This window comes from Humulus lupulus, chromosome 3 (assembly GCF_963169125.1).
Source record: "Humulus lupulus chromosome 3, drHumLupu1.1, whole genome shotgun sequence".
Classification (NCBI taxonomy): domain Eukaryota; kingdom Viridiplantae; phylum Streptophyta; class Magnoliopsida; order Rosales; family Cannabaceae; genus Humulus; species Humulus lupulus.
In genome coordinates, this window is record NC_084795.1 from 9,517,399 (window position 1) to 9,544,853 (window position 27,455).

General features: G+C 37.6%; 2 protein-coding genes across 10 annotated transcripts; one reads left to right on the forward strand and one right to left on the reverse strand.

Annotated features, from left to right (window-relative positions):
• Positions 1 to 5,438: 5,438 nt before the first annotated feature.
• Positions 5,439 to 27,404, reverse strand: LOC133822029 (lipoyl synthase, mitochondrial-like). 9 transcript variants are annotated; one of them, XR_009887792.1, is made up of 11 exons: positions 26,827 to 27,404; positions 26,513 to 26,724; positions 25,743 to 26,122; positions 24,655 to 24,783; positions 19,388 to 19,461; positions 18,918 to 19,054; positions 18,179 to 18,242; positions 10,227 to 10,333; positions 9,452 to 9,556; positions 9,068 to 9,209; positions 7,843 to 8,481 (listed from the first exon to the last, which is right to left on the reverse strand). XR_009887792.1 is itself a non-coding variant. In XM_062254228.1 (5 exons), exons 1-4 carry the CDS (start codon positions 27,252 to 27,254, stop codon positions 24,676 to 24,678), a joined length of 1,128 nt encoding a protein of 375 aa, XP_062110212.1. In that variant the 5' UTR covers positions 27,255 to 27,404; the 3' UTR covers positions 5,439 to 5,776; positions 24,655 to 24,675. The 9 variants fall into 9 exon arrangements, 2 of the variants coding, with proteins under 2 accessions (XP_062110212.1, XP_062110210.1); XR_009887793.1 differs by having other exon boundaries at positions 19,356 to 19,461; XR_009887789.1 differs by having other exon boundaries at positions 24,516 to 24,783.
• LOC133822030 (lipoyl synthase 2, mitochondrial-like) lies at positions 20,825 to 23,534 on the forward strand. The gene is made up of 4 exons (XM_062254229.1): positions 20,825 to 21,399; positions 21,500 to 21,711; positions 22,102 to 22,481; positions 23,427 to 23,534. The coding sequence occupies exons 1-4, from the start codon at positions 20,972 to 20,974 to the stop codon at positions 23,532 to 23,534; spliced, it is 1,128 nt and encodes a 375-aa protein (XP_062110213.1). The 5' UTR covers positions 20,825 to 20,971.
• Positions 27,405 to 27,455: the final 51 nt, after the last annotated feature.

Here is a 27,455-nt window from a genome sequence, read left to right on the forward strand (position 1 = left end):
TAAGCATGAATATACCACAATCTTCGCTATAAAGATAAATTTAACTACGTTAGTATTATCTTTACAAGTTTGGATTTAAAAATGAATATATAAAATAAAACTTACGTTCTCTTGTTAAGAGGAACATTATTTGCAGGGGCTACTTTTATATTCATGTGACGATTGCACTGATGACGTAAGTTTTCAAAATGACCACTGTCTTGAAGTGAAAAAGGAAAATATTCTCCAAGTTGTTGCACAGATTTTTTCATGGCCTCTATAGAGATCCAGTGACTTGGAATCGAATCATAAATCCATATCGTCCAGTTACGGATGTCCATTACCACTAACATCCAGTGTTGTTCACCGTCATTCCAAGGCACATAGAAGTAATTGACGTCCGACCAAACTCTCGCCCTAACTGGTCTGATTCCATCAACAAACAACATTAGCTCTGGAGTTTTTTTACATACATTACTATTTTCCTGTCAAGACGCGTGGTATAGTGCACGCACATGTTGTCCAAACTCATCAGTCAATATGCATATATCTTTTGGAAAGATATTATGAAATTTATCCATACGTTTTCTAAATAAATAGGTAATTTCATCGACATGCTGCCAAAAAAACATTTATTAATTATTAATTATGATGGGAATATAATTAGTATTATATAATTATTATGATATATTTGAATGATACCACTATCAATATATCGTTGCTTTGCCAACAATATCTCAAAAAAACTTCTGTCATGTGACATCTGGCCACAACGAATATAACTTGTACCACCTGTATCGCCATTGTACCACCTAAAGAATGCTTGCACATCATCTTCAATAGGTTGCCTAAAAGGGTCAAACATAGGAGGTTCTAACTTAGAGTATCGACGTTTCCTCGGCCACAGTGTGAATGGTGATTTCAAGCTTGGGGCCCGTTTTCTTAACCTCAACGGTCGACCATCTCGAACGATTTGTTCTACCTCGTCACCAGGCTCTTCATTAGTAATTCCTTCATAAATAATTGATGGCGGTGTCTCATAGGAATTTGCAGACACATGAGACTATGTGGTGACTTTGTTTTCTGCAGGTTGTGTAGGAAAACCAGATGTTGTATTCTCAACAATCTTCTCTCCTACAGGTGTGGAGGCTTGGCCACCCTCCATGTTCCTTTCTCTTATAGGTGTTACAAATCCATCTCCAAAAAAGTGTGCATAAGATGGTGAATCCTACAACCATGAAGTTACAAGGCATATTATTATAAATAAAAATATAGATGACAATAAAAATAGATATATTAAAGTTATTGCAAATAAAATTTACTTGTTGGTTAACTTTTTTAGTCTTTTCTCCTCTAGCTCTAGAAAGTTGTGCAGCTATAGGTCGAAAGATGTCAATCAAAACATCAAATCTTTCTAATAGTGTCTCATGCCTCACTCTATTCAAGTAAGCATGGTCGGCGATGGTTGTCATTATTGTGTCGTGCCTTTCTTTATTTACACGTTCAATCTCCTCATATCTTGCATCGTGCAACTTTTCTTGGTCGGCTATCAAACGCTTCACTGAATCCAATAACTCACTACGAGCATCATAAGAAGAGGGAGGCTGTGAAGATGGATGCAAGTATGATATTTGACGAATTGGAGTGAATTGTGAATGCTCCATATTCGAAGATGGAGGCTCCACACCCGAAGATGGAGGCTCCACATGTGGCGCAGAACACTGTGGATCACGTAAAATGACATCACCCACTAAAAATGAAGAAATCTGATCAATTACATCATCTTCATTGTCCTCGTAGCAACCAAGTCTTTCATAAAAAAGTTCTGCTTTCTCCTTTGAAGTTGGAGCTAATGTAGGTCGCACAAAAAACTAATACACAAAGAAAATAAACTAACATAAGTTGCCTTAATCATATTTTTTTAATACAAGACAATAAATAATTTTGTATGTGGATAAATACCTCAACATCATTTTCTATTACTTTTGATATTCTTGTAACTGTGAGTTTATGCTTATCATTTATTTTCTAACCAAGCCATCGAGGAATATGGTTTCCTGGGATTCTTTGTCCTACCATATTGCCCAACTTTGGCATTGCTTCACAAATCCATATCTATAAGAGACAAAACAATAATTAAAATCATATCACAAAATATAATAAAAAATATCCAAAAATAAATAAACTTAATAAAAATATGATCATAATAAAAAAATTTACCATAAATATCCAAGGACAACTAAAGAAGTTCCACTTAATCTCCTTCTCAGTGGGATTATTCTTCATATCTTTTTTCGTGATTTGCTCTATTAGTTTCTCATATGCCAGCTTCCCCCAACAATATTTGTCAAATATATCTAACTTGTCCACTAGTTGTAGCCATTTAAGATCTACTATCGAATTAGAACTTGGCATTATTAGAAGGGATATTTGCGGCGAAAATACCTAAGTTTTTCACTTTATAACACTTAAATACCTAAGTCTTTCTTTTTCCAGCTAAAATACATTCCGTCAACATTTTTGGCAGCCATAGGTACCTCACCGTTAACTGCCAAGTAAATTAACACGTGGAAGCCTTTGACTGGTCCACGTTATTTATTATTTATTTTCATTCAAAAAAATCATTTAAAGGTTTAAAAAATTAAATAAAAAATATTTAAAATATCATAAAAAATTAAAAATGATTTTTTTGAACTCCGAGCTCTGCCTCACTAAACCCACTTCGTCTTCCCAAGTCCAAAACCATACAAGCTATTACGTTCGAACTCCGGGCTCCCGAAATCGAGCTATGAGCGCTAGAGACCATCAAATCTTCGTCTTCCTCTGATCTGAACCACCCACCACCTCCACCACCCCTCAAACTACATAAAGATCTCAATCTTGAAACCCCCTAATTATTATGATCAATGAGCCATAAATCACTTTTGTCATCAAACCCACCAATGCTTTTGTTCCCACAATCTTTTTCCTTCCTCTTTCTGAAAAATTTCCCAAATCTCCAAAACCCACTTTGCTTGATCTCCACGCAGCTACTACTGCTCCTCCTGAGCACCAGACCCTGACCCTCTGTTTTTCCCACCTGGGTCGTTGTCGATGTCTTTCTGTTGTCATTCATCTCCCACTGTGCACCTTCAAACACCCAAACCCACAAACACTCAGACCCACAAAACACCCAGCTTCGAAAACCTCCGGCCACGGCCAAGCTTCGACAACCTCTATGTACGGCAACCTCCTTGCCTTCACCTCGCCTGGGATCTTCTAAACCAGACATAAATTCGTTTTTAAATAAATGTGGTAGGCAAAAAGAAACCAGATCTGAAAAGTAGAACCCAACCCCTCACTTCTCCTTGCCTCACCTCGCCTGGGCTCTTCCAAACTGAGCCCCGACATCACCATCTTCCATAGTTTCCAGCCTCAAACCTGCCGCAAAGAGAGAGAAGAAAAGCTTCAAGCATGGACGAAAAAAAAAGAAAAAAGAAGGAGAAGAAGAAGAACCGTGAAGAGAGAGAAGAAAAGAAAATATCTAATTAATTTTGTTTGAAATTTAATTTAGGCATTAAGTTTCTTAATTTTTAAAATCATTTTTAATTTTTTATGATGTTTTTAATATTTTTATTTAATTTTTAAATCTTTAAATGATTTTTTTGAATAAAAATAAATAATAAATAACGTGGACCAATCAAAGGCTTCCACGTGTGAGTTTACTTGGCAGTTAACGGTGAGGTACCTACGGCTGCCAAAAATGTTGACGGAAGGTATTTTAACCGCAAAAAAAAAAGATTTAGGTATTTAAGTGTTATAAAGTGAAAAACTTAGGTATTTTCGCCGCAAATATCCCTTATTAGAAATGCGCTGAGTAAATAGATAAAGCACAACTTCACTCTGTCCTTAGTCCTACATTCTTTCGATATGCTATCTAGAGCACTAGCTACGTCCTCTACTTTAATAGACATCTTGTCATTGAAGTACTTTTTCTTTAAATTGTTCTCAAAAGAAACAACCTTCATTTCTTCAGGTGTTGGTCTGCCACTAGTGTACAATCTAGATACTATTGCAAACTCTTGGAGAGAAAATCTCATAGGTTTGCCATTAATCAAAAACCATAACTCATGCCTCTTTTGGCAATCTACCATCCTCAAAACTATCTGGTTTGCTAAGGTGCCAGGGAAAGAGCCTCGAGTGTCGAGGTCCAACAAACGACCTTGTCAGACTTTGAAAGCCAATCTTTTATTTGGTCTATTACACTCAGCGGAGATCTGATGGTAACTTTAGATTTTGCAACTGCATTAGTAGTAATGACACGGGGTATACAAGAAGCTCTGTCGTTAATACAGTTCTGGGCATCTACAATAATAATTTTCCAAATGAATAAAAATATATAAATAATAAGAATATAAATATAAAAACTATAACATGAATTACAAATTTAACTAAACAACCCAAATTTATTAACTAAGTGACTTTATGCGACCAAAAATTTAACTAAAAGACCTTGTGCGACCATGTGCGACCATTTGCGACCCACATGGTCGCATAGGGTCGCACAAGGTCACACACGGTCGTACAGTATATTTCATATATTTCGCAAATCATGTGTGACCATGTGGGTCGCATAGGGTCGCACTGTATAGTCTATATTTTCATATTTTTTGCAAATTGTTACTATGAATCAACTTCATTTTTTTTAATTTTCAAGTATTGAATAATGAAAATTTCGAAATGCAAAGTGTAAAATTGATTGTTGCATTTTCTCTATTTTTTTCTTTCATTTCTATATGATAAAGATAACATTCAAACACTAATTTTCATGTAGAAAAAAAATGAAAAATCATAATACTTACTTGTTCACGTTCGTTTGATGGTGTGGGAACTGTAGTTAATACATCATTGGTTGATTCTATTACAATTATGGAGGAATAATTATTGCAAATAAGAGAATGAAGAACAAAATCTCAAAAATATTAATGGAGAATGAAGAAGAATGAAAAGAAGATAAGAGTATTTTTAGTCTTACTAAAAATAGAGAAAGGTATTTTTAGTCTTATTAATGAAGAAGACAAGAAGAAGAAGGAAAAGAGAAAGGTATTGACTGTGGCTGGTCTTTTTGGTCTTAGCAGAGGAAGAAAAAAATGGAGTGGAGGACTGGTCTTTTCGGTCTTAGCAATGGAAGAAAGCAAAGGGAGAGGAGAAGAGAAAGGTATCATGACTTTAGGGAGAAAAACTTGTGGAGGGCTGGTCTTTATGGTCTTAGCAATGGAAGAAAACAAAAGGAGAGGATAAGAGAAGGGTACGTGACTTTAGGGACTTTTGGAGTGGAGGGCTGATCTTTTTGGTCTTAGCAATGGAAGAAAGCAAATAGTGAGGAGAAGAGAAGGATATCGTGATTTTAGGATTTGTTGTTAATGTGATTTTTTAAAATTAATTGAGTGCCACTTTATTAATTTTTAATAAATTAAAAATAAAAAAAAATAAAATGTTATTTTGCAAATTTCAACTTGTTACAGGGTCATTTTGACATATTCTTCGTTAAAAGTCCTGCAAATTCAACTTACACCAATATGCAACAAGAGAGGGGTTAAATTGAGGAGCTTAGAACTATTACTATTGAGTATTGTCAGTTGCTAGAATTAGATCGACTGTAAAAGTAATTTATCTTGGTTAAAACTTGCTCAGAAAACAGATCAAGAAGTTCCTCAATTATTAGATGTGTGTAGTTGCCCCGGTTGACCGCTAGTTGAATTCAAGTTGAAATTTTTCAAAATTGAAATGATCTTCCATGCAATCTTCTCATCTTCCACTGACCAAGTACAGCAACAAAATACCATTTCAGATTTATTTTGAAAATGATCTGTTATCCTATGAGGGCAGCTATCATTCAAGCAAATGGACAGATGAAATGACTACTTGAATATGCTCTTCAAAAGCTTGGACAATCCCTGCAGAAATCTCATCAGAAAGTCTTGCAGATAATAAACTAAGCCAAAAGCCTGTGTCAGACCGCTCTGAGCTCTCTATGTTGCCGATATGAACAGGAAAACAAAAGGCATGTGCAACTTTGTGCTCCTTTTCTCCCAACATGAGCAAAAGCTCGTCTTGGTGTATGACTTTTGCTTTTTGGCTTTTCTCCAGAACAAAGATCCCCTCGGATACCCTTTCATCGGTAACTTGCAAACCGCTGTCTGAGCTGCTTTTCAAAAACTTGAAGTTTGGATTCAAGCAACTCCGGGCGAATGCATCAGAGGCTACTGCTTTCACATACTGTGTGGATTGAATTGATACTGTCTCGTTATTTGCAGGGTCATAGCATGGAATGCCTAGTTCAGACTGAATTCTTCCTTTTAAAGTTGCCATCTTGGGCTTCTCACCATGAACAAGTATTACATGTTTAGGGGAGAGAAATTTTATAAGATCCATGATACCTTTGGCATCTGTGTGAGGACTGAAAGACAATTGATGAATCTAGCAACATAAAGAAAAAGGGAAAAAATTATTGGGACAGCATTAAACAAAACAAAAAAAATAGTTTATATCTTCACATAGAGAAAGAAACATAATATGTTAGAAAAGCAAAAGATTTCTCGGCTCCTTCTAAAGTGAAACAAACAATTAAGTAGGCACAGTTGAAAGACATCGAAAATGTTTTGGAGGGAGGATCACTTTCTTCTTTTAGGTGCATTTGCATTTTCATATATATAACAGAAATTTATTTGCTTGATGCATGCCACGGGATTTTATTTTGCTAATTTAACCTTATATACCAGACTTACATTTTAAATGGATAAAATACAAAGTTTGCACAAAATTAGTTTTCGTTCATCCCTATTTAGCAAACATCAAAAATATTTTCCCCTCCACATTTTCTATCTTTAACTTTTATTCAGGAAAAACACATTCATATTTTGACTGAACTTATATATATTCAGATAAATGAATTGTATTTACTTTGAATTAGGGAAGCAGAAGAAGATACAAAGTATACAAGTTTATATTAGATTTTTCTGAAAAAAAAAAGAAACATAACTTGTTTATCTGTAATACAAGAAAATTTGTGAATGATGCAAATAATATGTAGCAGGTAAGAGATGAGAATAAACCTGGCATCGCACATCGACACAAGTGTCCTTGTCCAGATCAACTTTGGAAGGTTTCCCTGACATCAATTTATGTCCTATGGTTCCAGCTACACAATACCTACAAAGATACATGTTGTGAATTTTCTAATGATTAAAATATGCGCAAGTATACACAATCGACAACAAGTAATATAGTGATAATGTATCAAAGTTCGTCTCCACAGGGACTTTTCAACTAAATTAACGTAAAATCAACCGAAAACAGCTTATAATACAGTAACCAAATCAAGAGAAAGGTTGTGTAATTAATTCTGAAAATAAATGCAAATGAGCAAATTAATTCAACTAAAAATCAGAGATTAAAATGAAAGAATTCTGGGTGGATTTCAGATATGAGAAAAATAGATTTAGGTGGTTAATTCCCCTTTGTTCGTTCCAGTTGCTACAGCAATGGTTCAACAATTTATGTCACAGTTAACAGATTTCGTAAAACCCAATAAGTTTTTCCCAAAACTTACTATCTGTTGTTTATAACCTCCCTCAATACATTCCTGTATTAAAACAAACTATAAACAATCCATCAAACACCAAATCTTTAAGTTATACAAGGCAGCAAAATAGTCCTATTCCACTACTAAAAATCACCTAAAAATAGATGAATCTCTTGCATCAATCGAATGGGTTCAGCTAGACTTCCCTTTTCCAAGTTAGATCTAACTTAATAAATGCTAAATATGGCCAGTAATTAACATTCAATTAACATAGCAGCACATTCAATTGAACTATGACATAAACAACTTCACCATGCATTTAGAAATTTAGTTCATACATAAGGGTTCATAACCACTCAAATCTTTAGAGTGTTAGTTCATAGCTGAAATTGTAAACATAAAACCAGTACAGAATATTTCCATGGAGTTTGAACAGAAATTGAGATGAGAAAATAATACAAAATTAAAGAGAAATAGAGATTAGAGAGAATTGAGTGTTGAGCTCTAGTCCCCCTTAGGCGTCTGTCTTCTTTTTCCTCTCCTATTTCGTACTCCCTTCTTTTTCTTTCTTTCTACTTCTCTCTGTACTTTTCTTAGTGAAAAAATAGTCAGAATCCTCCAAAAATGATCCGTCCCTGCAATATTTCGGCTGCCCCCTCTTTAGGGTACTTGGTTTACCCTAATTAGTAAGTCAAAGTCAATTGTGCCCTCTTGTCCTCTGCCACACCATCCAGCTGACTCATTGTACAACATCCTCGCCACCTAGGCATCACTTATTCTTCATTAAGTCCAGCTGGAATTTGTCACGATTCTTCACTGGTCCCTGCCGATTGCTACGTTGTGGTTGCTATAGCATTAATAGAACAGCAACATGCTATTTCCAGATTTGTTCCCCTTCTTGATCCAAAGTTCCCGATCACCTATTCCAGCCTCCTTTCCTGCTTAACACAAACACAGTAATTTACATAAAAAACACTGGAAAATATTACAATACAAACCTAACTCCTACCCAGACTCACTACCTAGAATAACACACTAAAACTGACAAAATTACATGAAATAAGGACTCATTACTCTTTTTAGTTTTGAAAAGCAAGTTCAAAGATTATAAAAATAACTCTAAATCCTAGAGTTATCAATACACATCAACAGGATTAGTCATGTAAGGAAAACCATAGCATGCAACAAAATTTAAGTTGGTTTATTTGTTAAATGCAGAGTATTGATGGTTGACACACATACAACATAATAAAAGTTATTGGTATGGTAAACCCTGAGCAGAAATGTTACATTTAAATAGATTGGATTTTTTCAGTTAATAATTTGAGGTTTATGATGAGCTTACTTTATGAAAGAACGTGTATTTTCTATGTTGCTCACAGATAATGATGAGTCTTAAAGCCAATATGATGCTTTTACAAAGAACCATTGTTTAGGGACCAACCGAATACGTACAGTACATTTTTTCAATAACTGATCTAATAGCATTTTTTTTCATTGTAAGAAGATAGGAAAGTTAGCTACCCAGGCAGTGTAATAAGATTCATTTCTGAAGGAGCCCAATGTTTAAAAACCACAAGTAAAAAACCACCACTTATCATTCCTGGTGTGGCAAAGAGAACACAGGGTCCAGGCGCATCTATCATTGAACGGTCAAAATCTTTAACTGCATCATCAAAACCAAATGCATATGAGTGATGGATGGCTTTTTCAAAAGATTAGGTATCAAGCAGACATACTCTTATGTCTTTTACTCTCATTACCATACAGAAGACTGCCATAGAAATTGACAAGGAAATATATAACATATCATTAATTGAACTGAAAAGTACTAAACTCATTTAGAATTAGATGGATAATACCGAAAACATACTGTTATTTCCAGTAAGTAAAAAATGAATCACATACCATATTTGAAATCAAATGCATTGTGGGTCAAATATGTCTCCTTGATCCTCTGGCTGGTCCAACTGATAAGCATTTTATAATACATATTGGCTTGAACAGTTAAACCTGAAAAAGCACATGTAAATGTTCCAGTTCCACAGAAATTTGAAACACCAATACACATTGAAAAATAAACATTCACCAAAGAAATTGATAAACCATCTGAAACGGTCATTCCTAAAATTTCCATAATAAAACTATTTCATAATGCAAGTACTCCTTAAGAACATGCAAAGCATAAAACCAGAGGAGTTTCTATGTCAGCAGTGGTCATTCTGCCATTCGGTTCCTAAAGTTTTTTCTTCCTGATTATACTTTATCATTGGAAGATGGGGCATTTAAGTGTATATGATGAACAAAATATGTAGATTGTCACAGATCCTTTGCCTCAATTAAATTTTTTGAATTCAAGTCTTTAAGCTGTGCCAACCACACGTTAAAAATGAATAAAATAATTTATCAAACTGTGCATAAGGATGTAAGTCATTTTTAAGCTTTTGAATTTGCAAGGAGTTATGATCATCAACAGGGTGCTACAATATACTTCAAAGTTCAAATCGCATCATACATCAAAAAAAAAAAAAAAAGCAGCCTCAGGCAAGGTCAGAAGGTACATATGGCTTTTTAAAACCTGGTACACGTACCAGGGACAGGAGAAATATCATTTTGAAAGAACAACAAATACTACAGCCATTGATCAAACAGTTGACAGTAGTACAAAAGAACTGGAACACACCTGCTGAGAAGTATATAGGAACCTTTAGATTCATTCGCTCCCAGTAATCTTCTAACAGGATGCAGAGTTCCAGCTTGATGATAGTATTGTCAACACATGACAAAAATCTTCCAGTGACAGAAAAATCCACATTTAAAAATTAATAAAATGACAAGTAATGCAGAGCAAAGAAAAGGTTACATGGATTCCAAATTTCTATCTATGCTTGGTGGTGTGAATTCAGGACTCTCTAAAGCAGCAAAAAGCAACCTATGGCTTATAAGAAGAACATGATGAACAGATAGATGTAATTTATCCAAGTGGTTACAGAAAACAAGCAAATGCAATAGCTATAAAAGGTCACTGGGCCCTTGAGGAAACAACCAATGCAAGCAATATATGTAGAGAATCAATAGATTAGGGAGCTGAGAACTGAACTGCACTGAGGTTAGTTCCAAGTTCCATCTGAACTGCTGTTTGGCCTTTAGTGTAAGTCAGAAGATTATGATCTACCGACAGCATGTAACACAAAGTATTTTCTGCTGGATCTCCAGAAGAAAATAAGGCATTGAATAAAATATCCAATGAGTCCAAAATTCACTTTCATCTCCCAACTCTTATGCATATTAAATATGCTTCGTTTGTCTGTTTGCTGGTTAGAAAACTAAAATGATTAAAAGATTTGATACAAAACATATCAAGGATACTATCTGTATCTAGGAAGAAACAAATCTAAACAAGAACCTCAAACAAAACTTGAGCTCCAAAGGTCAGAACAATAACTTCGCAGAGTGCAGACTACAAACTACATAGCTTTTTATAACTTGACAATGTTGAGCAATTGATCAAGGCTCAAAGTTTTTCATTTACTCTTTTTATTCAAAATTGGAATAGGCAAAGAGTAGAACTTTATAACAAACAAGTCATTATGTAACAAAGTGACAATCTCAACGTTGGATACCTGAGCTCTTCCTAGAGCGAATGTAGGTATAAGCACTTTTCCTCCCCCAGAGATACATTTGTGAACCTAATAAAGTTGACTGACGAATAATGCTCTATAGTGCAAAGAGTCAATGAGATATGATAGGAAGTTCGAATTTTTCACATAACCCCACTGGCTTTGTGAAGCAAAATATCCATTTCCCCACTGGAATTGGACGTAAAAATGTTTCCGTTCTCGATAATTCTAGTAACAACCCTCATCGTTATTGGAGTTTCAGAACAGAGCACAAGGTATTCATGGTCACTTTGACCAACGTCGGTGAGGCAGTCCGACTGTGTGAAAGAACTAGGTTATCTGGATTCGAGATTAGGTTGTCCTTAGAAGGCGCTAGGTGGTTGGTGGATGAGATTAGGCGTTTATCGGACTCGAAGGATGCCATTAGAAGAGGATTCAGAAGCGTTTTCAGGGACAACAACCAGAGGGTGACAATTGAATGTTTCAGAAATATTAGAGGAGTTTTTCTCAAAGTTTCAACCTTCACTCATAGTGCTGTCAGATGCGTCATTATCCCGGATGAAGGTTGGGATTCTTGCTGGAGAGAACTGAACAATTGTCTTATGGGTTCGGTTGGGAGACGAGCAGGATTCATTCAGAAGGAGCTTCATCAAACAGTGAGCCTATCTAAGAAGTCGTGGGCCTCCGTGGTAGCAGGGAAGGAAGAGAAGGAGATTGATGATAAGCTTAGCCATCGAGCCAGTCTTTTCGGGCAAAAAGGGTCATGCAGTACTGGTGTTTCGCAGCAAAAGCCAGCATCAGTGGGGGAAAATTTTTGACGGTCTACAGGAAGTTTTAGGAGTCAAGGTGGATTCAACTTTTGTGTCTGATGATAGAATGATTATTTGGTGCCCTCTTGAAGGGTTACAACAGGAACTGTTACGTAGAAGGGAGATCACTATTGCAGACATGCAAGTTTTTTTTCAGCCTTGGAATTGGAATAATCAGGTGGCAAAGAGGAAAGTCAGTTGTTTCCAAAATTGGATTGGGATCGAAGGAATCCCTCTCAATATCTGGAATACCCATGTGTTCAAGGTGATTGGGTCTCTTTGTGGTGGTTTAATGGCAGTGGACAAAGGCTCTTTAGAGATGAGAGATATCTCTTTTGCACGGCTGAGAATGTTTGGAGATTCCAATGGCTTCATTCCGGGTTCTATCTCCCTGCCGTATGAAGGTAGCAACATAGTTCTAAAGTTGTTCAATCTGGATGTTCAGCCTTTACAGACCAAAGTTGGTGACCGAAGTTTGGGGGTTAACAATATGGTTGTCGATAGAGGAGTACGGCTTGAGGAAAATCAAGGAAAATCAAAGGAGAATCAAAGATCCAGGAGGAAAGTCTGGGTTAGAAAAACAACCCAGGATCCGTTGGCTGTTTCTGACTTTCAGTCGGCGCCGACAGAGGTTCAGAAGGAGGGAGGACTAGTCGCGGTGGCGCCGGGGTCACGAGATGCAGAGGTTGAGGTGGTGCCGGAGATCAGCAAGAGCGTTTCCAAGTCGACAGGGGCATTTAATTCGGATCCAGATTTTCAGGAGTTCCAGGAGTCATATCGCGAGAAACCAGGGGGGGTTTTGCTGAATTCTTGCTATTCCTTAAAGTCAATTTTCAAAAGACTACATTCAGACCTATCCATCTCAGAAAACAAAGGAGAGGGCACGTGTCTAAGCTATATTTTTTCTGTTCCCACGTGTCCAAAAAGAGTTTTTAAAATTGCCTTTTCGGTGGGTCTTTTGGGCTGGGCCTTTTCGGTGGGTCATTTGGAAAATAGAGCCTTCTCTTTTAAAATAATTTTATCACATGTTAGGACTCTCTTCAATCCAAATGTCTTGGGTGTGGGCTGCCAGCCATGGAGGGGTTTTAAGACTATTAGGAACAGGCCCATTCGAAAATTAAGAAGCCCCAAACCATGTAAGGCCTTTGGCAAGGGAAAAGTTACTCTTTGGACTGATCTGCCAGTAAAGGCACGGCGCAGTGGGGCTGTTTCTCTTCAACTTTCAGAAAAGGAAGATACTACCTCTGATTTTTCTACTAAAAACTTCAAAGTGTATCATCGTAAGCCAAAAGGTGCTTTTCCAGTGAGTAATTCTCTTGTAGAAGAACAGTTAGAGACAACGATGGGGACAGAACAAGAGTTGGCGGAGGATGGTTTCTTTATTTCGGTGGAAGATGGTCCTTCGGATATGTGTAGTTCAGAGGAGGAGGATTTAGACTTGGATTCTGAGGTTGACAAGGAGGATATGGAAGATATCGTAGTCCAAGCTAGAAGGTTGTGGTGCGAAGAAGAGGAAAGGACTAGTTCTGAGTTATTACTGGCTCCTGATGGTGAGGAAGAGGGCGTGGGTTTAGAGGCAGGTACAGTGGAAAAGGAGGACAGGCCTCAAGATTTTTCAAGGCTTGTTCCGGTAATGGAGTCTTTTGGAATCTCTTTACTACCTAGTTATCTTGGGGAGGAAGAGATAGGAAGCCCTTCATCTTTGCCTAAGAAGAGTGCACGTGAACTCAAGAAACTAGAGTTTAATGTGAATTATGAGAATAGGAGAATGTTTGGGTGTCGTAAGTTATCATGAAGATTTTATCTTGGAATGTTAGGGGAAGTGGTAATAAAGAGAAGCGGAGGGCAATAAAAGAATCTATTTGCAAGGTCAATCCTGACCTTATTGTGCTTCAAGAGGTCAAAAAGGTTAAAATAGACAGGAGGTTCATAGGGAGTATTTGGAGGTCCAGATTTAAAGCTTGGATTTATCAGGAGCCTTTGGGTAGGTCAGGTGGGACATTAATTGTTTGGGATACTCGTAGTGTTTCTGTTTCGGACTCTTTGGTTGGGGAGTTCACCGTTTCCATTCGTATTGAAGCTGAAGGTAAGTACCCTTGGTGGTTTACCGGTGTTTATGGGCCCGTGATTTATGGTAGAAGGGAGAGTTTTTGGGATGAGTTGGCAGGTTTACAGGTCATTTGTGGCAGTCATTGGTGCTTAGGGGGAGATTTTAATGTGGTTAGGAGAGTAGATGAAAAATTGAATAGCAAGTCCATCACTAGAAGTATGAAGAATTTTGATGCGTTGATTAGAGAGATGAACCTGGTGGATCCTAAGCTCCAAAATGGCCGTTACAATTGGTCTAACTTCAGACAGAGGCCTATTTGCAGCAGGCTCGATAGATTTTTATTTTCGCCCTCGTGGACTGAGTTCTATCCTTTCATTCCTGGCTAGAGCATAAGGACTTCAAGGTGTTTTGTCAGAAGTGGTGGAATTCGTCTAAGATGATGGGGTGGCCGGGTTATGGGTTCATGGAAAAGCTTTCATTGGTTAAAGACAAAGTAAAGGGGTGGAGTAAGGAGGTTTTTAGTTCAAGATGTTTGCTTAAACATTCTTTGGAAAGAAGGATGTTCGAGTTGGATAGGTTGGAGGAAGGTGGACAGTGGAATGATCAACTTCTTTCGGAGAGAAGGAAGATTAAGGAAGATTGGCACCAAGTTGTATTTGAAGAGGAGAGAGGAGTTTGGTTTAAGTCGAAATGTCAATGGGCCAAACAAGGAGATTCAAATTCCAAGCTCTTTCATAGTATCCTCAGCGCTCGTAAAGCTAGAAATTTCATCTCTCGAATTGAGCAGGAAGATGGGACTATCCTTGACAAAGATGCTGATATAGAAAAGACAATTGTTGATTTTTACTCCTCGTTGTATTCTTCGGTCCCTAGGAGGTGGATTGGTGTCGAAGGAATTTCTTGGGAGCCTATTCCCTCTTTTTTGTCCTCTCTCCTTGAGAGGCCGTTCTCGGAAGAGGAGATTCGTCGTTCAGTTTTCGATTGTGATGGGTCTAAGGCTCCGGGTCCTGATGGATTCTCTTTAGCTTTCTATCAGGATAACTGGGACACGGTTAAGAGTGATCTCCAAGCAGTGTTCGACGGCTTCTTTAAGGATGGGGTTATTCACCAGAGGACCAACGAAACTTACATTTGCCTCATTCCGAAGAAGCTGGATAGTTGTCGTGTTCGAGACTACAGGCCAATTAGTTTGGTCACTAGCCTATACAAGGTCATTTCTAAGGTCCTGGCCGGTCGCCTTAGAGGGGTTCTCTCTGATACAATAGCTGAGACTCAAGGTGCTTTTGTAGAGGGCAGGCAAATCTTGGATACAGTGTTGGTGGCTAATGAGGCAGTGGAGGAGTATCGTAGTAAAGGCAAGAAGGGTTGGGTTTTCAAAATTGATTTTGCTAAGGCCTATGACTGTGTCGATTGGGATTTCCTGGGTTTCGTTCTGGATAAGAAAGGTTTTTGTGTAGTTTGGAGAAAGTGGATTCTGGGGTGTTTGTCTACTACTTTTTTCTCCGTGTTTTTAAATGGGAGACCGAGGGGGAAATTCAAGGGTTCTAGAGGTCTTCGCCAAGGTGACTCTCTCTCACCTTTCTTGTTTACCTTGGTGGCTGATGTCTTGGGCAGGATGGTGGATAAGGCCAAGAGCGTCTGCGCCTTGCGAGGTTTCAAAGTAGGGAAAGATTTGGTGGAAGTCAGCCATCTTCAGTTCGCAGATGACACGATTTTTTTGTGGACGATAATGATTCCTTGTCAGCCCTGTTGGATATTCTGAAAGTTTTTAGCGAAGTTTCTGACCTTTCTATTAACCTGCAAAAGTGCCAGTTATTGGGGATTAATTTGGAGGAGGAGATAGTGAAGCTTCGTGCTAGGGAGATTGGGTGTGAGGCGGGTCAGTGGCCTATGAAGTATTTGGGTCTTCCTTTGGGGGATTCACCCTGCAATAAAGGTTTTTGGGAGCCCGTGGTTTCAAGTTGTGCTAAGAGGTTGGATAGGTGGAAGTGTGCCTTCCTTTCTAGGGGAGGCCGATTGACTCTTATCCAATCGGTTCTTTCTTCTATACCGGTGTATTTTTTGTCGCTATTTCGTATCCCTAAAGGGGTCGTGGATGTGTTGGAAAAGTTGATGCGGGACTTTCTTTGGGAAGGGGCTGATCAGTCTAAGTCGGATCATCTGGTTTCGTGGAAAGAAGTTTGTAAATCTCGGGATCACGGGGGACTTGGGATTGGAAATTTAGATGCAAGAAATAAGGCTTTTCTTATGAAGTGGTTGTGGCGCTTTCCGATGGAAAGGAACACCTTGTGGCATAGAGTGGTGCTGAGTAGGTATGGTGGGGATGGAGGTTTTTGGGACACTGGTAGAGGGAGGAGGTTGTCTGTTCGGGGCCCGTGGAAAGATATTTCCTCCCTTTACGAGGAATATCTTCAGTTTGTTAGTTTCAGGGTGGGGGAGGGGGATCGAATCCGCTTTTGGGAAGATATTTGGATTAACGGTGTTCCCTTAAAGGATCAGTTCCCAGATTTATTTTTGATTTCGTTGGCCAGAAATGTTTTGATAAGGGACATGGTGTTTTTAGACAGGGGTTCGGGCCTCCAAAGTCAGGTTTGGGATTTGCGTTTTAGAAGGAATTTGTTCAATTGGGAGGTCACCAGTCTCTCTCAGTTATTTCTTTTGTTAGAAAGGGTGGCGTTACCGGTAGTTTTAGAAGATCGAAGGGCGTGGTTACCAGATGGTAATGAAGTTTTCTCTTGCAAATCGGCCTTTTGGAGGTTAAGCTACGCTCAGTTGGGTTCAGTTTGGGATTGGGGGAAGTCTTTGTGGAAAAGTCTCTCCATCAAGAGTTAAAGTGTTTGGTTGGCTGATTTTCAATGATAAACTTAATATTCAAGACAACCTGCAAAGAAGAAGACCCTATCACTGTTTGTCCCCTGCTTGGTGCGTTTGTTGTAAGCAGGCAGGGGAGTCCACTAGCCATTTATTCTTGGAGTGTCATTTCTCTAGAGAAGTGTGGGGAAAAGCCTTAGCTGAGTTTGGTATTCTTTGGTGTATGCCCTCTAACTGTACTCAATTGTTTCTCACTAAGTTAGGGGGCGGCAAGCGAGTTTCACGTCTTTGGTAAACTACCGTGTTGGCTACTTTTTGGGCCTTATGGCTAGAGAGAAATAATAGACTATTTGAAGATATATCAAATTCTGTAGACACTATTTGGGATAAGATAAAATTTTGGGTGGCAACTTGGGTGTATAGAAACAAATTTTTTGAGGGGGTTCTCTTCTCTGAACTTATTAGAGATTGGGCCAATTTCTGGATTTAAGTTTAGTTGTTTGGGGTTAGTGGTGTTTTTTTGGGCTGTTTTGTTGTTTTTTTGTAACCACGGTTTTCCTCCGCCACAAGTGAGGGTTTTTATTATTATTTTGATTTGAGGTCAGTCTTTGACCTCTGTTTCTTTTTCAAAAAAATAAAGTTGACTGACGAATTAGTACAGCAAGATACCAAAATAAAGAAAAGCTTAAAACTTAAAGCACTAATCAAGCTTTAATTTTGAGAAAATACTAAAATCGATAATGACATAGCAAGCCCCTAAAACAATAGCAAACACAGGCATATCAAGCAAACATTATCAAAAAGGTAAAGGGTCCATCCACAAGATCATAGTACAAATCTGTTAAAAAGAATTCAACCACTGAAATGTATGGATTATTCTGTCTGACTTAGAAGACATACATGCACAAACCATGCAAAAAAGTACAACCAATTAAATATTATAATTCAAGATTTTTTTGTATTACAAGTATTGTGTAATGTATACAATATTGTTATCCACGTGTTCATTGTATAATATAAAGCAGTGTGACGGGTGCTCATTTATGCCCTTCAATCTAGAATTCTAATGTGAGTTTAACAAAATAAATTCCAATAGAAGACAATGAGACCCTTAAAAGAAACCAACTACTCACTCAACAATAAATTGATATATTTAAACATCTATCTACATTTGGCTGCCAGCCTGCCACCGGTTGCAGAAGATAGAACTTACAGGTGATCTGAATCACATGCTAACACTTGCATATTATGAAGTACAGAAGTTGCACGGTTAAAACATAATCATTTATATGTGAATTAAACACATAAGCGAGAACATTAAAAGGAGTGTTTGTTATTCACATACCGCTTTGAGGAATTCCCTCTCTCGACCGTATTTTGAGTCACGTATAGTTGTTGCATATGTAGACCTGTGATGGGATACAATAGTAGAAAAAAGAGAAACCTAAATTTCCATTAACAGACCGAGAAGAGAATACACATAATTGAGATATGTTCACAAATGCACATATGTCCTTGTGCTAGAATATAAAAGTAGGGATATAACAAAAAGTCAAAGTCAAAGTGGCCTCAAGCAAACAAAATTCAAATGGGAACAAATTTGCTCAATTTAAAGAATGTAAGAAGGTACGGTACATTACATGTCTACACCTAGTGTCAAAGAGATTGAGCCTAAGCAAAATAATTTAACAAGGATGAATAAATTGATATTCCAAAACCATAAGATACATAGGACAAAACCAGAAGGTAATAAATCATCACCATTCCACAAGAGAATAAGCATATCCCCAGTTGATAATAGATTTTATTAATAGCGATTATAAGTTGGTTCTCTATGCTCCTAAGACAACAAATTGAAACAAAAGAATTGAAAACAAAAGCATCTTAATTTTATTTTGCTGTCACTACAACAAAATACAAGAAGGTCGAGTAACATATTTGTCAATCAAAACAGATAGGTAAAAAAATATACACAAACAGAATTGTAAACTAGAAATGCATATATCTTAGTCCATACATTTTTCAAATAAGCTAGATGACAAACAGTAAGCATGTCTACAAAAGCACAGGTATACATTCCATACTCGGATATAACAAGGTCCAAATGCAGTCGATCAATTTGAGCAGCTCCAAGATGTCTATCTGGTGTCATATTATAGTCTCCTGTGTACAGTATAGCACTATCTCCTACCTTTGCATAGAACATTGCAGCTCCAAGAACCTTCAGATATTAAACAATTAGGACTCAAGGAACTTCAGTTATGAAATTTCCCTACAATAACAAATTAATAGCTGTTTTATAGAGTGTAAGAAGAACTGCTGATTACGAGTGATGTGTTCTCAAATAATATACAAAATCAAAATTCACTCGCTATATCATGGAAGATGGTTACGACACACCAACTGTAAAAGAATGGTCTAAGTATTATCATGAAAGAGCAGATGAACAAATGTAACTCAAGAGAAATTTCTAGTTGAGGGTAAATTAGAATTGAGAAAGTCCCAGTATCACTTTGAATTACTTAGTGAGTAGTCATAAGTTAAGAGGGCACACATGTCCTGCGTAATATGCACGGATTTGAAGATCTTTATCAACCTGAACCGTCTGCTTTAGATCAACAGCTATAACTGCAAAGAAACAAAAACAAGGAAGAAGATTTAAAAAAAAATGGACCATGGCAGAGCATGTGTCTCAAATAAAAGATTACCATCTAATATCTTTCCAGGATACATATTAAGTAACTAAAAATATTATCAGATTTTCAAGCAAAAAATAAAATATCAAAGAACAAAAAGTGTGGCAAGTATCCTTTAAAAACCAATATATTAATATTAAACATCTACCAATGGGAAAGAAAGAAAATGAGAAACTTGTGATATTTATAGGCAAGCAGAGTACCAAAAAAAGATAATAGACATTTTATTTTATTGGTGCTATTAGTTGTAGCATCTAGCATGAGCATTATAATCAACAGTTTGGAATGAGGATGCAGAAAATTTTGGAGTATACAGCACAGAAATGACCATCATGTGAATGCAGCATGTGAATGATAATCAACAGTTTGGAGCAAGGATGCCATCACATTCGGTGTCATCATATGAATGTATGTCTAATTTGAATGATGCAGAACCTTATCAAGGAAGAGAGAGAGTGGTGTAGAACAAGAAAAGAAACAAGGAGAGAGAGAAAAAGAATAAATTCTTAGACAGACAAAAACTGTGTTTGGTACTTCTGGTCAAATATGAACACTGTAAACACAACTATCCTGTTAGCAAACAAAGCATTGACATACAAGGAAACAAAATTCCAAATTCTAAATGAACTAGAAGTCTAATTATAAGAATCCCAGTCAAAGTAAAACTCTAATTACTCATAACTAAAATAAATGTCCTAAATACCTAGCTTTTACCTTTTACATTTAGGTCCGATAAATACGTAAACTACTCTTGTAATCTCCAGCAGAGAGAGACAGAAGCAGATACAAAAAGATTAAAGAAGGAAAATAAATATGATAAATGAGTAAAAGGACACAATGGAAAAACGAGCAATCACAGACCTATCTAAATGAGACTTGACTCTAGCTAACATACATTTTCCAAAACAGTCAACAAGCAAGTTATATTATTTTGAGTGTCTCTGCATTGAAAATAAAATAATCAAGTTGTATTCAAATCACAAAGCATTGGGGGGGGTCTAGAAAAGAGGAAACTACATTTCACTCAAATAATTAGCTTGATACATTAAACGATAAAAACAGATGATTGTATTTGTTCACCAATTATACCCTTTAATCATACCTAAGTTACATGTATATAAGCAAGGGTACTATGGAAAATGTCATTATAATAATTATGGGAAATGTCATTATAATAATGGGTAAAATTCAACTGAATTTATTTAATGACTAATTTTAGTCAAGTAATCCTAAAACTGGGTATTTATCAAGTAATCCCTTTTTCAAGATTAGATGGCCCAAATAAGTTTTCAAAATAAGGCCCGTCATAATCTAAAAGTGTTCCAAAATTGTCTGGTCCAACCAACGAACTAACTTCATCCTCTTCTTCATCCGAATCCGACCACCACCACCGCCTATCCTTCTCTCTCTAAGTTACTTAGAGACGAAGAGAGAGAAAAAACATGAACTCCCGCTTCACGACCCTAGGCCGAACCCTAAAATCGACCTCAAAAAAGCTCTTCTCATCTTCCACCCAATCCACATCCACCAGTTCCCAATTCCCTCAAACTCTAGCGGGGCTCCGAGCTCGATTGGCCGCCGAATCCCCCTCACTCACCGATTTCGCCGAGGATCTCAAATCCAATAGCCCTTATTCCGTCGAGGATGGGACCAAGAAGAATCCCCTTCCCAAGCCCAAATGGATGAAGGAGGCCGTCCTCGGAGGCCAGAAGTACGTCCTGATTAAGAAAAAGCTCAGGGAATTGAATCTCCATACCGTGTGCGAGGAGGCTCGATGCCCCAATCTCGGCGAGTGTTGGTCCGGCGGTGAGACCGGCACTGCCACAGCCACGATCATGATTCTCGGTGATACTTGTACTCGGGGTTGCAGGCGAGCTTTTTTTTTTTTTTTTTAAGCTGAGATTTATTTGGGTTTGGTAATGTGCTTAGGATGTTTTCTCAGCTTTATTTGATTGAATTTGGTGGTACAGGTTCTGCAATGTGAAGACTTCAAGAACGCCGCCTCCACTTGATCCTAATGAGCCCACCAATGTGGCAGAGGCGATTGCGTCGTGGGGGTTGGATTACGTGGTGATCACTAGTGTGGACCGGGATGATTTACCTGATCAGGGGAGTGGTCATTTTGCCGAGACGGTGCAGAAGTTGAAAGAACTGAAGCCAAATATGCTCATAGAGGCATTGGGTATGTTTTTATTTTCTTTCTTTGTGGTGTTTTGAGAATCTAATGAATTCATGCGCTGATATATGTCTTAAGTTGTTTTCTTTTTCTTCCCATGAATGTTGTTTAGGTTATGAGTTTTAATTTTGCGGTTAGGTTACAAATTTGTGTGCTGAAAGCTTGATACAGTGCGTATATGAGTGTATATAACCTTGGAAGAGTCTGATGAAGACTGTATAATGCATTTTAGTTTTTAGTGAATTTCATCACCGTTGAACACAGATTCATGTGTATGCAACTCTGTTTTCATATGGTTTGGATTAGTGAGCGTCAACTGTTCTATCTGATTTATGCTCATCCTTTTCAGTTTGGTCATATGCTTTTGTAATATAGTTTTGCTTCTGTATTGTGTAGTTCCTGATTTTCGAGGAGACAGCACGTGTGTTGAGAAAGTTGCAAGGTCCGGGCTAGATGTATTTGCTCACAATATTGAAACAGTTAAGGAGCTTCAGAAGGTAGTGCGGGATCATCGGGCAAATTTTGAGCAATCTCTAGAAGTTCTCGTGATGGCTAAAGACCAAGCTCCTGCTGGAACGCTTACAAAGACTTCAATAATGTTAGGCTGCAGGGAAACACCTGATCAAGTTATGAAGACGATGGAGAAGGTGAGAGCTGCTGGTGTTGATGTGATGACATTTGGTCAATATATGCGACCTTCCAAGCGTCATATGCATGCTTCTGAACATATTACCCCTGAAGCTTTTGAGAAGTATCGCGTCCTCGGCATGGATATGGTATGGCTTTATCCTTTTTGTTTTCGTAATCTGTACATGCTATAGGCTCTATATGTTTCATGCTATCACATTTTTCTCTTATAATATTTTGTCATTATGTTTGTGGGATTTACTTATGTTACTTTATAGTATAATTTTGTGGCTTGAGTTGATTGTGAACTTGATGTGGTTGTTAATTATCTAAATTCTCGTCAGCTCCTTAATGGTCAATTTGTTAATTGTCTTTCTTTTCCACTTCAAGTGCATGTTGGAGCTTGGAATCGTTGTTTTTCATGCATTTTATCTGTTCCTGTTGTGAAGGATTATCAATCTAGCTGGAATTGATCTTCTTCAGTTTGAAATTAATTGAAACCATATACTCTAGCTGCCACTGAATTTGTTTACTTATTAATATCATATACTTGGTTGTTGACTAGCTTGTCACCAGTGCTCTGGCTCTGCTAACGGTAATTTTACCTAATTTAAGAATTCTTTATGCATTAGTTTCTCTACGGCCCTATACATATGTATCTCTCTGCTCTTGGTGCAACTGCAGCCGGCAATAGATGATTTTTCTGATCCAAGCAAGGTTGAATAGCTGTTCTCAATTCAGCTCTAGCATTTGTTTGCTCCTGCATTGTCAAATGTTTGAAGTATTTGACCTGTACTCATTATTTGATTAATGCAATCACCTTTTCAATTTTCAAATTTTCAACGACCATGAAGATGCACATTTCTTAGTTTCTCATGTAGTCATGATTAAGAAATTAGGTTAGCTTTGCAACGTGACAGCATTCATCATGCAGGACATAATCAATGCTCAACTATTACTATTTAATCATATGCTGTAATAATTGTCGCATGCATCAAAACCTCACCTCATTATTTTCAAACATTTGTTGATACTCATAGATATAGCATCCACCTCATATTAGTAACATTAGTTTGTTTGATTTGATGAAACAGGGATTTCGTTATGTGGCTTCTGGTCCTATGGTCAGGTCATCATACAAAGCAGGTGAATACTATATCAAGTCCATGATAGAATCTGATCGAGCTGCATTCTCTTCTTAACTTTTCTCAAGTAACTAAGAGGTTCCTCGCCCTTTTCTACCCTCTGTGCGCCGCGGCGGGGAAAATGGCATTTGCCTAAATGGTTTATAATCCAAGTATCTTTAAACAACAAAGTTTTAAATTTAAACTATTAAGCTTTAAATTTAAACCACTTGCCTAAGAATTTAAACCACTAAGCTTTAAATTTAAACCACTCTCATAAAACTTTAAACCACAATGCAAATGGCTTCAAATTTTGAACCACATGGCTAAATGGAATCAAATTTTGAACCACAAGGCTAAATGGTATCAAATTTTTATCCATTAAGCTCTATTTATAATCCAACTCTATTTAACCAACTATGTTTTAAATTTAAACACCTTGCCTAGAAATTTAAACCGCAAGCCTTAAATAAATAAGATTAACTGATAAATTTGTCATAATTTAAAGATGATAATCTATCATCTTTTATAACATTTTTCTGTCAAATTCATCTCTCACTAATATCAATTCCTATTTTTCATAAATTAAATAGATAATAATATAATAAAAAACAAATGTGCTTTAATAAATGTATAAACATTCTTATCCACAAGTCCACAACGCAACAAATATGTATAACATTGCATCTTTATAGTCTTTAGACTGCAACAGATAACAACAGTTCATGCTTTCATGCATAATGCACTGTACTCAAGGACAATAATCAATCTCAATGATCATGATATGTATGCAATTCACAACTCAATGATCATGATGCGGAAGGACAGCTTCCGAGAGAGGAATATGGTTTTGGCTCATCAAGGATAACAGGAAGACCATGTTAACATAAGAATTCTTTATTTCAGACTATATCCGGACCACTACCAGTTTCTTACAACTCCAGCTACACTGCTCTTCTAGTACCGTACTTATTTGATAAATAAAAATGATAAAACTATTATGGAATAGGATATTGGCAAAGCATATTTATGAATGACAGTGTCCCGAAGAAATAATACCTCGATTGTACAATGACGAGGCCGTGTGTGATCTCGAGCCTGTGTAAATCATTGGTTGTACAAATAGACCCGAGGGCACCATTTATGAATTGATACAATAAAAAAATTACGTACAAGAGGGTAGAAAAGGGTGAGGAACCTCTTAGTCACTTGAGAAAAGTTAAGAAGAGGATGCAGCTCGATCAGATTCTATCATGGACTTGATGTAGTATTCACCTGCTTTGTATGATGACCTGACCATAGGACCAGAAGCCACATAACGAAATCCCTGTTTCATCAAATCAAACAAACTAATGTTACTAACATGAGGTAGATGCTATATCTGTGAGTATCAACAAATGTTTGAAAATAATGAGGTGAGGTTTTGATGCATGCGACAATTATTACAGCATATGATTAAATAGTAATAGTTGAGCATTGATTATGTCCTGCATGATGAATGCTGTCACGTTGCAAAGCTAACCTAATTTCTTAATCATGACTACATGAGAAACCAAGAAATGTGCATCTTCATGGTCGTTGAAAATTTGAAAATTTAAAAGGTGATTGCATTAATCAAATAATGAGTACAGGTCAAATACTTCCAACATCTGACAATGCAGGAGCAAACAAATGCCAGAGCTGAATTGAGAACAGCTATGCAACCTTGCTTGGATCAGAAAAATCATCAATTGCCGGCTGCAGTTGCACCAAGAGCAGAGAAATACATATGTATAGGGCCGTAGAGAAACTAATGCAGAAAGATATTCTTAAATTAGCTAAAATTACTGTTAGCAAAGTCAGAGCACTGGTGACAAGCTAGTCAACAACCAAGTATATGATATTAATAAGCAAACAAATTCGGAGGCAGCTAGAGTATATGGTTTCAATTAATTTCAAACTGAAGAAGATCAATTCCAGCTAGATTGATAATCTTTCACAACAGGAACAGATAAAATGCATGAAAAACAACGGTTCCAAGCTCCAACATGCACTTGAAGTGGAAAAGAAAGACAATTAACTAATTGACCATTGACCATTAAGGAGCTGACGAGAATTTAGATAATTAACAACCACATCAAGTTCACAATCAACTCAAGCCACAAAATTATACTATAAAGTAACATAAGTAAATCCCGCAAACATAATGACAAAATATTATAAGAGAAAAATGTGATAGCATGAAACATATAGAGCCTATAGCATTAGCATGTACAGATTACGAAAACCAAAAGGATAAAGCCATACCATATCCATGCCGAGGACGCGATACTTCTCAAAAGCTTCAGGGGTAATATATTCAGAAACAGGCATATGACGCTTGGAAGGTCGCATATATTGACCAAATGTCATCACATCAACACCAGCAGCTCTCACCTTCTCCATCGTCTTCATAACTTGATCAGGTGTTTCCCCGCAGCCTAACATTATTGAAGTCTTTGTAAGCGTTCCAGCAGGAGCTTGGTCTTTAGCCATCACGAGAACTTCTAGAGATTGCTCAAAATTTGCCCGATGATCCCGCACTACCTTCTGAAGCTCCTTAACTGTTTCAATATTGTGAGCAAATACATCTAGCCCGGACCTTGCAACTTTCTCAACACACGTGCTGTCTCCTCGAAAATCAGGAACTACACAATACAGAAGCAAAACTATATTACAAAAGCATATGACCAAACTGAAAAGGATGAGCATAAATCAGATAGAACAGTTGACGCTCACTAATCCAAACCATATGAAAACAGAGTTGCATACACATGAATCTGTGTTCAACGGTGATGAAATTCACTAAAAACTAAAATGCATTATACAGTCTTCATCAGACTCTTCCAAGGTTATATACACTCATATACGCACTGTATCAGGCTTTCAGCACACAAATTTGTAACCTAACCGCAAAATTAAAACTCATAACCTAAACAACATTCATGGGAAGAAAAAGAAAACAACTTAAGACATATATCAGCGCTTGAATTCATTAGATTCTCAAAACACCACAAAGAAAGAAAATAAAAACATACCCAATGCCTCTATGAGCATATTTGGCTTCAGTTCTTTCAACTTCTGCACCGTCTCGGCAAAATGACCACTCCCCTGATCAGGTAAATCATCCCGGTCCACACTAGTGATCACCACGTAATCCAACCCCCACGACGCAATCGCCTCTGCCACATTGGTGGGCTCATTAGGATCAGGTGGAGGCGGCGTTCTTGAAGTCTTCACATTGCAGAACCTGTACCACCAAATTCAATCAAATAAAGCTGAGAAAACATCCCAAGCACATTACCAAACCCAAATAAATCTCAGCTTAAAAAAAAAAAAAAAAAAAGCTCGCCTGCAACCCCGAGTACAAGTATCACCGAGAATCATGATCGTGGCTGTGGCAGTGCCGGTCTCACCGCCGGACCAACACTCGCCGAGATTGGGGCATCGAGCCTCCTCGCACACGGTATGGAGATTCAATTCCCTGAGCTTTTTCTTAATCTGGACATACTTCTGGCCTCCGGGGACGGCCTCCTTCATCCATTTGGGCTTGGGAAGGGGATTCTTCTTGGTCCCAACCTCGACGGAATAAGGGCTATTGGAGTTGAGATCCTCGGCGAAATCGGTGAGTGAGGGGGATTCGGCGGCCAATCGAGCTCGGAGCCCCGCTAGAGTTTGAGGGAATTGGGAACTGGTGGATGTGGATTGGGTGGAAGATGAGAAGAGCTTTTTTGAGGTCGATTTTAGGGTTCGGCCTAGGGTCGTGAAGCGGGAGTTCATGTTTTTTCTCTCTTCGTCTCTGAGTAACTTAGAGAGAGAACGATAGGCGGTGGTGGTGGTCGGATTCGGATGAAGAAGAGGATGAAGTTAGTGGTTGGACCAGACAATTTTGGATTCGGATGAAGTTACCGGGCTGACTTGCTGAGTGTGTAATAAATTTTCCTTTAATGGATAAGTAATAGATTTATATCTTTTTAGTTT